The sequence below is a fragment of the Mus musculus genome, chromosome 5, assembly GCF_000001635.26.
Source record: "Mus musculus strain C57BL/6J chromosome 5, GRCm38.p6 C57BL/6J".
Lineage (NCBI taxonomy): Eukaryota > Metazoa > Chordata > Mammalia > Rodentia > Muridae > Mus > Mus musculus.
The window spans coordinates 86,273,990-86,288,511 of NC_000071.6; the positions used below are offsets into that span (position 1 = coordinate 86,273,990).

The window sequence follows — 14,522 nt, forward strand, 5'->3', positions numbered from 1 at the left end:
CCTTTATAGGTACAAGCAGAGTGTCATAGTAAAAGGTTAGCCACAGTCTCTCACATATAATACAGACAATGTGAAGAAAAAGTCAGGGCATTAGATCTGTTTTAGGTGTTATTTTTACTCATAAAAGAAGAATTAATACAATTAATCAAGGTCATATGATTATTGAGGATCAAAGCTTAAGGAAAACTAAAAACCTCAACAATTCTCTTCTTTACATTGAAAAATTATATGAGATGACCTATAATTATTTTTAAAGAAGTAGATATTTAGTCTGATTTCTTAGATAAGTGTCATAAAGAAAATACTGTTTTCATTTTTAATTTGCATTGATCCTTTTATTTTGTCTTTGGACTTTTGTCCCAGCCCATTTATATTTGGGCTTATAATTAATCCACAAACAATATACATGCCCAGTTTTATGCATAGTTTAACAGTGAATGTCATGCATGTGACCTATTCTGGCTGATTTAGTCTTAGAAGTAGAGCTATCTTGAATGTCCTAAGCTTGGGCCTCAGCTTCTGCTGTCTCCTTTCATAGTTGCTGCTTCCAACTGTGTTCTCTTAAACGGGCTCTTGGAGAGCTTACAGTGCCCTTTACAGAATGTATTGTGACACTTGACTTTGAAGAGATTCTCTGTGAAGAAAAACGCACCTATTTCTAGTTTTGGCTCTTGGAGGCAGAACAAACTGATGACGCAAATGAAAGGGCAGTTGAGAAGGCCCCACTTGTCTGTGCTCTTACATTTTTACATTTATTTATTATTCCTCGGAACTAAAGTAGCTATTTGTAGAGGGGTGTAAAGGGTTAAGAGCTTCTACTTATGATTAGTATAAAACTTTGGGAATATCTTGAAATAGAAGTGATGAAAAGATTAGCAAGGAAGTTTAACTTTCTCTAAGAATCAACTATGTGCCATTTGTTGACATTCTTCTCTTCCTCAGGGTAATACAATCTTATTTGTGCCTGAGCAGATGCTAATCTAGAAAATGTTTATACCCATGTTAAATCTAAGAATGATCCTGTTGCCTTTGCATTCTGAAAAATACTTCTGGAACATTTGAGCTGTTCTCTTATTGAGTACAGCTACTTTCCTGGTCTTCCTACTGGATGGCTGGAATTTGTACATGATGACCACAACTAGTCCAGGTGCCTTAGACATTGAGATGACATTGTCAAATCAGGGCACATACGGCCAAGCAACATGACTAAAGGAACTTGGGTTTCTGGTACCTTGAAATGATATGGTGAAATTGGTCACCATCTATGAACCTTTAAATGTCTTAATCTTATGCCTGTCTGTTTTCCTCAAGGTGAGCTATTCTCAATCTTGGCTGCCCACCAGAGCCACATGGAGAAATTTGGACAGTACAGATTCTACTACCAATAACATCTTTGAGTGTAGGCTTTGTGTACAAACTTTTTTTTTTGTATTTAAAAAGCTACAGAAATAGAACTTAATTTAATTTTAATTGACATAATTGTAAATACTTTTAGGCTATCAGGCACATCTATTTTGCATAGTATTCAAATCAGAGTAACACTAATTTCCTCAGACATCATTTTTATGATAAGAATATTCACAGTCCCTTTAGTATAGTTTTTAAAAATGGACCTTATAATGGATTTTTTTGTGATGTGTACAGCAGTCAATTTAGAAATTCACAATTGGTGAAATTATAGAGAATATGTGTCTGTGTAATGCTCAGATACAAATGGTGTGTATATAATTATACCCTCTACCACAAAGTCTCAGAAACCATTGTGGAAGGGGGGCTGGAAAGATTGTAAGTGCCAGAGCTTAGCGAGGCCTGGAATGAAGCAGTGATTTCTGTGTATGAGAAACACCAGTACTTATGAACTCATGGCAGCTGTGGGTGCTGGAATAAAATCAAACCAGCCAACACTCCAGCATGGAAGAGTTCATGAGCCCCCACTCCAACCTCATGCAGGGGGAAGAGTCAATTTTCTTTAAGAGAATGTCTTCTGATAGGTCGACTATGCTTTAGTACAGCTGTTCTCAATCTGTGGATTGGGACCCCTTTGGGTGGGTCACATATAGATATTTACATTAAGATTCATAACAGTATCAAATTACAGTTATGAAGCAGGAACAAATAAATTTATGGTTGAAGGTCACCAGAACTTGAGGAGCCATGTTACAGGATTCCAGCATTAGGAAGGTGGAGAACCACCGATCTAGTGGATAGCTCCATACCCATGAGTATATGGGTAGCACACATTGGAAACAGTGGGCTATTAAGAAAAATAAGGGCATAAAGTTAGGAAGGGTTTGGGGATGGGTGGCGGATTTAGGAGGAGTTAGGAGGAAGCTTAGAGGTAAATATGATCAAAATATATTGTACACATGAGAGAAAGTCTAAGAAAAGTAATACAACGTTATATTTAAAAAATGCACTGCGTTATCAAAAATTTGTGGTCATCCTACTGTGCAATAAAACTTTGGATTTATTTCTCCTCTAGAACTATAATTTAGGACTTGATGCAATAATATTTTTTCCTCTTTTCATTTTTGTTTCTTTCTTCTATCTTTCTTCCTCCTTTCCCCCCACAAGTCACTGGGAATTGAAGACTCATGTACCCTAAGCTCGTGTTCTGATACTGAACTGCATCCCCAGCCCATTTAATAATACTCAAAAATAACCTAAGTGATTCTGGGTTGGTTAAACTTTATGGGTTTGAAATAGGAATTTTTAAAGACAATTTTCAGGACCAAATCTGGCTTGGTTTTGGATATTCGATAAACATATAATAGCTTTTGCATTTAGGTTGGAAAAAATAATAATGGTATTTGGTGATATGTGAAAGTTACATGAAATTCAAAGTTTAGATCACCAAATACTATTTGAAAACATCACAGTGGTTCACTTACTATGTAAAGCACCTAGATTAGTAGATTCTTTTTTTTTTTTTAATTTTTTTTTTGGTTTTTCGAGACAGGGTTTCTCTGTGTAGCCCTGGCTGTCCTGGAACTCACTTTGTAGACCAGGCTGGCCTCGAACTCAGAAATCCGCTTGCATCTGCCTCCCAAGTGCTGGGATTAAAGGCATACGCCACCATGCCTGGCTAGTAGATTCTTTTTGTTCATAAGTAGTCACTCAGTGAATGAATGCTAAATAAGTTTGTGGATGCTTTTTTTCATATACCCTTATTTTTGTTGCATTCTTTTATTAAGATAACTATTTACCTTCCTGAGACAGTTAACTAAAATTTGGGTTGGAGATATGTCTCAGTAGGTGAGAGGTTCCAGTTTCAGTTACTATTACCCACATGGTGACTCCAGGTCCCTCTACTCACTCTAGTAGGCACTGAAGATATGTGGCACCCATATACACATGTAGGCAAAACACTCATTCATATATATATATATATATATATATATATATATATATATATCAGAAGGTGAACTAACTAGAAAGCATCTGATTACCATTTAGAGTACCATAAAGTGGAGAGAAGAAGGTATCCATGAGGGAGAGCTGCTCTGTGCTTTGGTTTGCTTAGCTATTTTTTGGCTAATTACTGACTCCAATGAAGAAATAATTGTTGCAAAATATGGCTCACTATTTCTGGGTCTGGAGTCTACGATAGTGAACTACAAAATACTACAGAGACATTCAAAAAGAAATAGGTTAGAATCTTTGATTTGTGCTTTCTGGCATTGCTGGAATAGTCTTGATGATAATCACTTTTCATTGACAAATTTACCTCTATTCTGCTTGTATTTATTCCTTCTCCAGCATCTAGGCTTGAGACTCATCTTGAACCATAGATCTAAGTGCTCTGCAGATGGCCTCTTGATTAGTTCTTGAAATGATGGAAATTATTTTCTGGGAAGGCTCTATTTGCTCCCTAGAAAACACATTGTTTATCCCCATTGACTCTGGATGTTTATGGGGATTTCCTCTTTTGTAATGCTGCTGAAACATCATAAACCCATTATTTGTGTGTGTGTGTTCTGCCTTTTATTTTTTATTTTTTCCATTATTTGTTTTAGATTTATTTTACTTCTTTGTATTTGCCTGTGTGTCTGTGTGATTGCATGGCACCTGTAAGTGGGTGCTTCAAAAAGACAGAAGAGGAAGCGGGAACCCCTGGAGCTGGAGTTACAGGAATTTGTGAGTTGCCTGATAAATGGTTGTTCTGAGAAATGGACTGGGTCCTCTGGAAGATCCGCAGCTTCTCTTAACCACTGAACCATGTCACCAGCTTAGGTACTCATTACTTCTATTTTAGAAACTCCATGGGGGAGTTAGACTTCAGTCCACTATGTTCCTTAATCTATGAGGGTCTTTTCAGGGCAATGTTGATCTGTTTTATGAGGTCTGTTTCTCGGCTTGATGAGAAGGAGAAATATCAATTCATCAAGCATTAAGTTGGTGATAATAATGTGAGAAATAAATGTATATGCATTTCCAAATATAATCTCCTTAAATATTCTCCTCTTACCTTCAGTTTCTGGCACCTACTCTTGATGGATGACTAAGTTTAGAATCTTTAAAGTGAATACTTATTTATAGATATTTTTGTCATATGTTATGACAATAATTCATGATTTAGCAGTGGTAAAACTGCCATTGCAATCTGTCTAATAAGTATAAATGGAAAATAAATTTAAAGTGGTTGCAAAGCCTCTACTTCCTGTCAAGTGCCTCATTAGATCATGCTGCACAGCTCTCTCTGTTTCTGTCTGTGATGGTGGTGTTTTCCTTTCATAAACTGAAATGGATATTGGATGAGTTAGCCAGACTCTTATAATTGTAATCTCTTTTCTGGAAATTACTATCATGTTTTCAAATAGTAGTTCCCAATCTGTGAGTCATGAATTATGTAAAAATAGAAGCCTAGTGGCCTCATGAGATGATTCCAGGGGATAATATTTATATGCATGGCAGCTATTGTTCTTATAGATTTATGTAACTATGATTCTTACCCATGTATGGATTCTTTATTTGCAAGTGCAAGAATTTAAAAATATTCCTGACTGTTGAAACCCTTGGTCAATTCTGGTCTTCAAATGTAATTGACAAAGCTGATCAGGTCTAGATTAGGCTTCTGCTTTCAGGAAAGGGGTTTCTGTGAGCCTTGATTCTGACTTCAGATTTTGTGGCTTCTAGGAGAGCAATAATCATAGTTACCAATACACAGGGGAGCATTTGTATTACATTTTTTATAAAAGTAAAATAGAAACCAGAAAGTTGGGATCTTTTGCCACTGTTCTAAAAATAATTTGTTCTGACAAATGGCGAGATCCATGAGGGAGCAGGCACAGCAATAGAAAGCACATTGCATCCTAGTCTATGAAAGCATATACCTTCTCACAAACATCTCACCCCCTGTACTTTAGCTTTGGTGAAACAAAAGATTTATCATGAAAACCACCAGGGCATAATATTTTTACTTGAGTACAAAACAAATATTACTATATTTGCCATTACTTTTGGTTTTTCTACATTTTAACTAACTATCTTATATATTGCCTATACGAATATAGAAAAATATTTTTTATAAAAATATCCTCATGTACAAAGATAGATAGTGTACGTTCTCCCTTATATGTGGGTGCTATAAGATTGATTATATAAAATGAGAGACTAGAACAGTGGTCACTAGGAAGTGCTGAGAAAGGAAGAATGAAGAGGTCAGATGACAAGAGCCTTAGTACAGTAGATGGAAGAATAAGTTTAGTGTAAGATGGCTGTATTTTATGATTATATATTTTACAAGTTAAGAAAGAATTTAGATGAATTTAAAAGAAAAAATTTCAAGGTTAAACTCAAAGTAATGACATAATTTAAGGGCTGAGCATGGTAATCCCCTTGATCATTAAATATTATGTACATATATCCAATTATCACCCCGTACTCATTATATATATATATATATATATATATATATATATATATGTGTGTGTGTGTGTGTGTGTGTGTGTGTGTGTGTGTGTGTGTTTGTGTGTGTGTGTGTGTGTGTGTGTGTATAGACAATACAATGTTCTTAATGATGAAAAGAATGTTACTGTGCTTAAAATGATCAGAAAAAAAAAACACAGAAAACTTGACAAGGTGCTCTACTTTAAAGAAAAAATAAATTCAATGACTTCATTTATTTTATTTTATGGATGAGCTATATAGAATATTTGTAGACATATTTTCCACCATTGTTCAATATTGGAGGAAAATCTAGATTTAAGGAGAAATTTTATGGGTGGAAAATATTGTTTTAAAGAAACACAGGGCATATACCCAGAAGATGCTCCAACATGTACTAAGGACACATGCTCCACTATGTTCATAGCAGCCTTATTTATAATATCCAGAAGCTGGAAAGAACCCAGCTGTCCCTCAACAGAAGAATGCATACAGAAAATGTGGTACATTTACACAACGGAGTACTACTCAGCTATTAAAAACAACGAATTTAGGAAATTCTTAGGCAAATGGATGTAACTAGAAAGAATCATCCTGAGTGAAGGTAACCTAATCACAAAAGAACACACATGCTATGCACTCATTGACAAGTGGATATTCGTCCAGAACCTCGGAATACCCAAGATACAATTCACAGAACACATGAAGCTCAAGAAGAAGGAAGACCAAAGTGTGGATACTTCTGTCCTCCTTAGAAGGGGGAAAGCTACCCATGGGAGAAGTTACAGAGACAAAGTACGGAGCAGAGACTGAAGGAAAGACCATCCAGAGACTGCCCCACCTGAGATCCATCCCATATACAGTCACCAAATGCAGACACTATTATGGATGCCTACAAGTGCTTGCCGACAGGAGTTTGATATAGCTGTCTCCTGAGGGGCTCTACCAGTGCCTGACAAATACAGAGGTGGATGCTCTCAGGCAACCACTGGACTGAGCACAGGGTCCCCAATGGAGGAACTAGAGAAAGGACCCAAGGAGCTGAAGGGGTTTGTAGCACCACAGGAGGAACAACAATATGAACTAAACAGTATTCCTGGAGCTCCCAGGGACTAAACCGCCAACCAAAGTGTACACATGGAGGGACCCATGGCTCCAGCTGCATATGTAGCAGAGGATGGCCTTGTTAGTCATCAATGGGAGGAGAAGCCCTCGATCCTGTGAAGGCTTTATGCCCCAGTATAGCAGAATGTCAGGGCCAGGAAGCAGGAGTGGGTGGGTTTGTGAACAGTGGGTGGAGGGAGGAGATAGGGGATTTTAGGAGGGGAAAACAGGAAAGGGTCTAACATTTGAAATGTTTAAATAAAGAAAATATCTAATAAAACAAACAAAGAAGAAGATGGAGGAGGAAGAAGAGGAGGAGAAGAAGATGAGAAAGAAGAAGAAGAAGAAGAAGAAGAAGAAGAAGAAGAAGAAGAAGAAGAAGAAGAAGAGAAGAAAAGAAGAAGAAGAAGAAGAAGAAGAAGAAGAAGAAGAAGAAGAAGAAGAAGAAGAAAAGAAGAAGAAAAGAAGGAGGAGGAGGAGGAGGAGGAGGAGGAGGAGGACACAGTCTTTGCAGTAAGAAATATTATTTCTGTAGTAAGAAATCTTAAGTCCTTAGCCTTTATATTTATTTGCTAATTCGTTCTTTATCTCCTTATAGACCCACTAAGTTGCAACAAATAGGGACTATGTCTACTTTCTTCATCAATATTTCTTCAATCTGAAAATCTTTCCAAAGACAAAACAAAACAAAACAGAACAAAACAAAAGAAAACAAAGAACACCAGTTCTCTAGTTTTAAATGCACTGGGCTAAAAGTCACGTGAGGTCAAAGTCTGAGGACAAACTTTTGCGATGAACATTTACTATTTTAATTGTAATAGTATTTCCATTAAAAGTGCTATGATAACATGTAAAAACTCACAAAAATATGTAAGAAGTGCAATTTTTATGTATTAGTTATCTTTCAATAAAGTTTTAAATGTTAGTGTAGTAAATGTTAACGATCATAGGGTATAAAAGCATAACAAACAAATAAAAAGACACCTGTCTCCCTTCCTTCCTCAGATTTCTCAATGCGGCGTCAGCAAACTCATGTTTCTGAAGGAAACTTACCACAGGCGGCAAAATAGGCAATGAGTCCAATCAGTACTGCCGCAAGCACCGCCGTTAAGATGCCCAGGGTAATCTTGCCACACCTTGTGAGTTTTATCTTTGTTTTGCACTCTGTTCTGAGGAAACGGACAGGAAGGGAATCAGTAAGAGCTCAATTCAGGCCTGTTGGAAACACATACGAATTTAATATTAAGTGCAAAAGTGTGCTATTTACATTAATAATGCATTCAGTAGACTGAAGAGTTTCGAAACAGTGGAGTTTGTGCATACATTATTGGGGCTGCTTACTTCTCAGCACCTATGATTGATAACGGTAATACTAAATCAATATTCATTATTTCTTCAAAAAATATTTGTAATTTTTTTGTTTTTACTGTGCCAGGCACTGCTGTAGGAACAGTCATGCCTGTTCCTATGATGCTTACAAACTATGGAGTAGAGATAGACTGGAATAAATAAATAGATAAATAAAAATTTAAAAATGTAATCTGTAATTGTCTACAGGTGCTATAGAAAAAGAAAGATCAGAAATAAGGGTGCTGGTATTAGCTGCAGGTGTGAAAAACTGCTATTAAGTCAGCCGTCAGGGGCAAGACCCAGGAAGGTAAAATGTGAGAACAGCGAGCAGAGCTAAGGGAAATTCCAGACAAAGAGAATGTCTCAAGGAAGGCCCGGGGTAAGCATAGTGTGGCAAAAAGGACAGCGTGTCTGGAGCTGCAGTGAGGGGAGAAGTGTGAATGTAACCCCGAGAGGCGGAAAGGCCGGGATTTTCAGAGCCTCGTGATGATGATTTTGGTTTTCCTCTGAGCAAAATGGCAGCACTGAGCAGGCTTTTGTGATGACTTGGCTCAATGTCTTAATGGAATGCTTTTGCATGTTGTGAAGAATAAACTGTAGAGGACAAGGAGAAAGAGAGGGTCAAGACAGAAAATATTACTGCGACTGAAACAGAAGATGGCGTTGGCTGAGACCAGAGTATTAAAGGTGCAAGAAAGAGTCTCAACTTTGTATAGGTTTTAGGGATAAAGCTGACAGAGATATCCTGATGAAAAGATAGATTCTAAGAGATGTTGAGGATGATTTCTAGGTGTTTAGCCGGAACACTTAAAATCCGGCGTTGCCATCACATGAGATTAAAAGGCTTCTCTGCAGCAGTATGGTTGTTAGGGATGTTGAGCAGGTATTCACGAGGCAATGTGGGTTAGATATACAAGCGTAGAATGTGGAATAGAAATATGGGTGCGTCTTATTATCTTGTCATTTGTGAGAATGTACAGTAGTGAATCAGTGGATGACAATACCAAGGAAGTAGAGAAACACACCAAGGTAGGATCACCGGTGCAGATGTTTGCCAGAATGTTAGCGAGAAAGAGGACTTGGCAGAAAATAGATACCAGAGGAAATAACAAGGATAGGAGAGGCAGTTAGAGTAGGTCTTAGAGGCCAATGGAGGCTAATCAAGGATGAGGAACAAGGAAAGCTGTGCCAGAAGATAACTCCGATGATATCAAGAATAAGGATGGTAGTCACGGATGGGTGTCCTAAAGCTGATCTCGACAGAAAGCTCTAGGAATAGTAGGGTTAGAGAGTTAAAAGGAGAGCAGAGTTAGTGTGAATAGAAGCAGAACCACTGGCTTTTCATTCCAAAAGTTTGCTGAAAAGAGGCACAAAGAAAAGGCCCTGTACCCTGGGAAGGAAGTAGAAAATGACTTAAAAAAAAAAACCAACCAAACTTGAATACATATTAAAAAAACACTAGTTGAATAGATGGCCACATTCCTATTTCATAACCGTAAGAACTTTTAACATTTTACAATAATACTTACTTCATGTTTTAATGTAGCTTTTCAATGGTTACCATGAAATCATGATGTCACCCTAGGTGATTTACAGGCTATATAAAAATTTAGAGTACTCTTTTTTAAATCTGTGATCATTCCTATACCTAGTGAAGCTATTAATTTTTTAAATATCCATTTATATCAAGTTCACATTTAAGCTTGTCTTTAAAGTGTCTTTTACATATTCGGTTTGAGCTGAGCTGTCTTGTATGAGGCTATGCCAGTGCCTGGCAGACACAGAAGTGGATGCTCACAGTCATTTATAGGAACGGACACAGGGCCCCCAATGGAGGAGCTAGAGAAAGCACCCAAGGAGCTGAAGGGGTCTGCAACCCTATAGGTGAAACAACAATATGAACTAACCAGTACCCCCCAGAGCTCGTGTCTCTAGCTGCATATGTAGCAGAAGATGGCCTAGTCAGCCATCACTGGGAAGAGAGGCCCCTTGGTATTGCAAACTTTATATGCCTCAGTATAGGGGAACACCAGGGCCAAGAAGTGGGAGTGGGTGGGTAGGGGAGCAGGGCTGGGGGAGGGTATAGGGAACTTTTGGGATAGCATTTGAAATGCATATAAAGAAAATATCTAGTAAAAAATAAATTAGAAAAAAGAAACTAAAATTCCTATGTTGCATTTGGTTGTTGTATGTCTCGACGTTGTGAACCTGGAATAGTTTTCAAATTCTGCTTTTTTTTTTTCCTTTATGACATTTCTCTGCTGTAGTTTCTGACCAAGTTATTTTTTACACAGTATACTCTTTCTAGATTATGTTTCTGTTATTTTTAAAATGTTTCACATTAATGTTTCATTTTGAAGCAATTACAGACTTTAATGCAACTAAAAGAAATAATATTATTTCTTTGAACCCTTTAAACCATTTTCCTTGATGGTAATTTATACTGTAATATCACAACCTGGACATTGACAGGCATAGAGTCATGATGTTGAGCATTTCTATTATCAGAGGCCCTGCATGCTTAACTACTTAATCTACTTTTCTCCTCTTCCCCACCTTTAACCCCTGACAATCACCGATTTGATTTCCCTTCTTGTGTGTTTGTATTGCAAGGACATTATAGAATAAAATCAAACAATATATAATGTTTGGAGGTCTCCTTTTCACTCAACTATTGAATTTGTTATTATTCACAAATCATGGGCATTAAGTACATCTTGGAAACAATACAGGGGCAGCATAGGAGAGTATACAAATTTTTAATCAATTTGTTTCAAAATCTGTGTGAATGTGTGTGTATGGTGGCGTGCAAATACCTATGGGTGTGTACAGAGGTCAGAGTTCTATGCCATGTGCTTTTCTCTCTCTCCCCACCTTTGTAATAAGCAAATCTAGAATTATTTTGAATGACATGCAAGTTAAAAAATTTCCTAACTTAGTGAGAGCCCTTGTTCCCTGTGGTAGGATCCCACAGTTATGCACATGTGTAATGTTTCTCTGCAAAACTCAGCAAGCCATTCAGTTCAAAATCACAGCCTCAGAAAACAACTGTCTCTGCAGTCAGTTCCACATTAGTTTTTGAGTCGTTCGCCCAACCTGGAGCTTCTGATCCAGTCAAATACTCATGATCTGCCTGTCTTTACCTCTTCCACAGTGATTATTGGCACTGTGACCCCAAGAATGGCTTTTAAGTGTACTGGGGCTCTCAACTCAAGTCCACATGTTTGCCCAGCAAAAACTTCACTTATTGAACCCTCTTTAAAAACTTTTATATTTCAAAAGTTTTTTTTAACTTTCAAAACTTTTATAAACTTTAAAGCTATTATAAAAACCTGTCTCATTATTTATAAACTGGGAAGCTATTTTATTTTAGTATATTTATATTTTAGCACTGGGAAATGCTATTTCATTTCGATATACACAAATGTGGAATGTCTAAAGACAAAAGTGTCTTTAGAAATAATTAAATGAAGAACTTATTGTCACCCATATTTGTTAACCACTTTATCTTTTTCCCCAGAAATGTAATGTGGAAAAACTGTACAAAATTAACACGTTCTGTGTGCTCTGTGTCGCTACCAACTTGCAGGACCGCCACAACAAGTTCCATAGACTAGACAGAGTCAGGGCAGAATGTTGTGTTCTTGTTTATGGAGGTTGGAAACCTGAAAATAAGATTCTGGCAGGTTCACATCTGCCAAGACCATGCTCCCTGACATGTAGGTGATGGGTCTTCTCCTGTGACGTCACACTATTCTTTTGTTCTCCTATCTTGACTCTTTCCTCTGTAAGCACTTACATACTGTGGTAGAGTCTATCCAATAACCTTGGTAAAATCACACCGTTTTAATTTTCCCTATATGCATTCATGTTCTGAGATATCAGGGGTTGCAATATTAATATATGGATGGGAGGGCACTGTTCAATCCATTACATATATTTTTACATTTTATATATGTACTTGCTTTATGAGTTACTATTAGTACATGTATAAATATCAGCATTTTATTTTATTATATTAATGGAAACTCATATTTTGTTTTATATGCCATATTATATACTTTATATTCTATACTTTACTTAGTTTATATATTCTACCCATATACATGTTACATAATTACATGCTTAATTGGATATTTCTAACATTAAGTAAGAACCATTAATATATCTTTGAGTAACTGTACTAAATACTGGTCACTTTGAATCACCTATATTAGTGCCTGTATTATTTTGATTTTTGTTAAGAAAATCAGATATCTGTTAGGAAGTTGACTTTTTAGTTACTTGGCATCAAGTCCCTGAGATGATAGGGTTTTTGCCCTAAATAAGCAGTGTCAGCTGAGGTTCTAATGTGGATGATATTTCTATGTCTTCTCAGAAATTTCATTTTACTTCGTATAAAATTATCATTATTAAAAAGTACATTGTCCAAGTTGTTTGCACATAGAAATTGGTGTCTCTCATTGTTTCCATTTGGTGCCTATGAGCTTTTTTTTTTTTTTTCCATTTTTTATTTGGTATTTAACTCATTTACATTTCCAATGCTATACCAAAAGTCCCCCATATCCACCCACCCCCACTCCCCTACCCACCCACTCCCCCTTTTTGGCCCTGGTGTTCCCCTGTACTGGGGCATATAAAGTTTGCAAGTCCAATGGGGCCTATGAGCTTTTGAGGTTGGGATAAAAAAAAGGAATTACTCCAGATGTGTCCAGTCCCCTTTCTCTCCGGGTTAGCCTTGAAATCCAGGTTCAAGAGATTTCTTTTGATTTAGATAGAAAATATATTTTCCCCAGTCTTATCAGCTCATATACTTACTTTAGAGTGGTATTTCTGATTTGGGGGGAATTGTCTGAATGATATGGTTAGTCCTGGGAATGTAATCCTAAACATGAATTTGTACCCTCAGACATGTCCCCCCACGTTTTAGCAGTAAAAGCACGGATATTTAACTTGTCCTCATGCAGCTTGCCACAGAGTAAGTCTCAATGAAATTGTTCTAAATGAAAAAATTGATGTGGCAAACAGTTGGTGTCTATTTTTCAACTGTTCTTAACTGCATTCTTTATAATAGAGCCATATCAAATTCTGCTTCTATAAATAAAAAGCCAGACACTTAACAGTTTCATAATAATTTCATAGTTTATAGATATTTAGAAAGCATTTGCTGTTTTAAGAATTCTGATTTCCTACAAAGCTATGTAAAAGCGATTCTTGGGTACAAACGTTTGTCTGGTTGGGAATCATCGTTGACTTCAAGCTTCCCTAATGGAACTTCCTGGAGGCTGGAAGAGGGGCTCCCTCTGGCTAGCTTCATATACATAGGTGAGACTGAGGACTAGGGCTTTGCTCACATCCCAGAAATCCTTCCCACTCCCAAAGGCCTTACTGGTTTCACTATGGAGCAGCACATTTTAAATTCAAGTGGAAAGTCCCACATTGTTACTATTTCTCTCTAGAACATTCTTATAAACAACATCAGGCTTATTACTAGATTATTACTAGATGGAATGTTGTTTGTAAAACAAACTGCATAACTTTAAACAGAAGCCATGTCTTGGTAAGCAGTTGAGATAAAGAACAAAATAACCTTGGTTTGATTTTAGCATCAATGCTACTTTCCCACGTGTTTTTACTAACAGTGCATATTAGTGTATCATTCATGTGTAATAATGATAAGATTAGTGAGGCAAAGGATTATTGACAAAGGCTGTGCAATGATTTCCAACTGTGGCCTGGTTCTAAAATTATTAATTCCTTGATATAAACTAAAGTCTGTCTTCATATTATTGCTCAGATAATATTTATGGAGTATAAGAAGGTGATCCACTTAATCTGAAGGAGGCAGAACACACTACTTAGGACCTGAGATTTTATAAGTTTTGTTAAGCAAACGAAATGATGAACAGTAACTTAATTTTATGGAAAATATTTTAGTATTTCTTTTCTAGCAGTAAAAAAAAGCTAAATACTAATGCGAATAGAAAGCGTGACATTATTAAGTTATAACATCCCCACATACTGGTTATCCAGAATCTATATCTTATCTAGACTTGTGTCAATTTAAAAAAATAGTTCCCAATTATTTTATCAATATTTGCATTTTGTGATAGTGCTGGAAAAACTATTGTGTGTAAACACTTGTTTTAGTGTTAAATTGATTAGCTTAAAAATTAAAATGT

General features: G+C 36.6%; 1 protein-coding gene across 1 annotated transcript in view; it reads right to left on the minus strand.

Moving 5' to 3' along the window:
- Positions 1-14,522, minus strand: part of Tmprss11c (transmembrane protease, serine 11c) — a 57,828-nt gene that overhangs the window by 42,509 nt on the left and 797 nt on the right. The window contains exon 2 of the mRNA NM_001030297.2: positions 8,044-8,159. Within this exon, the coding sequence (NP_001025468.1) occupies positions 8,044-8,159 (116 nt within the window). The remainder of the gene's footprint in view (positions 1-8,043; positions 8,160-14,522) is intronic.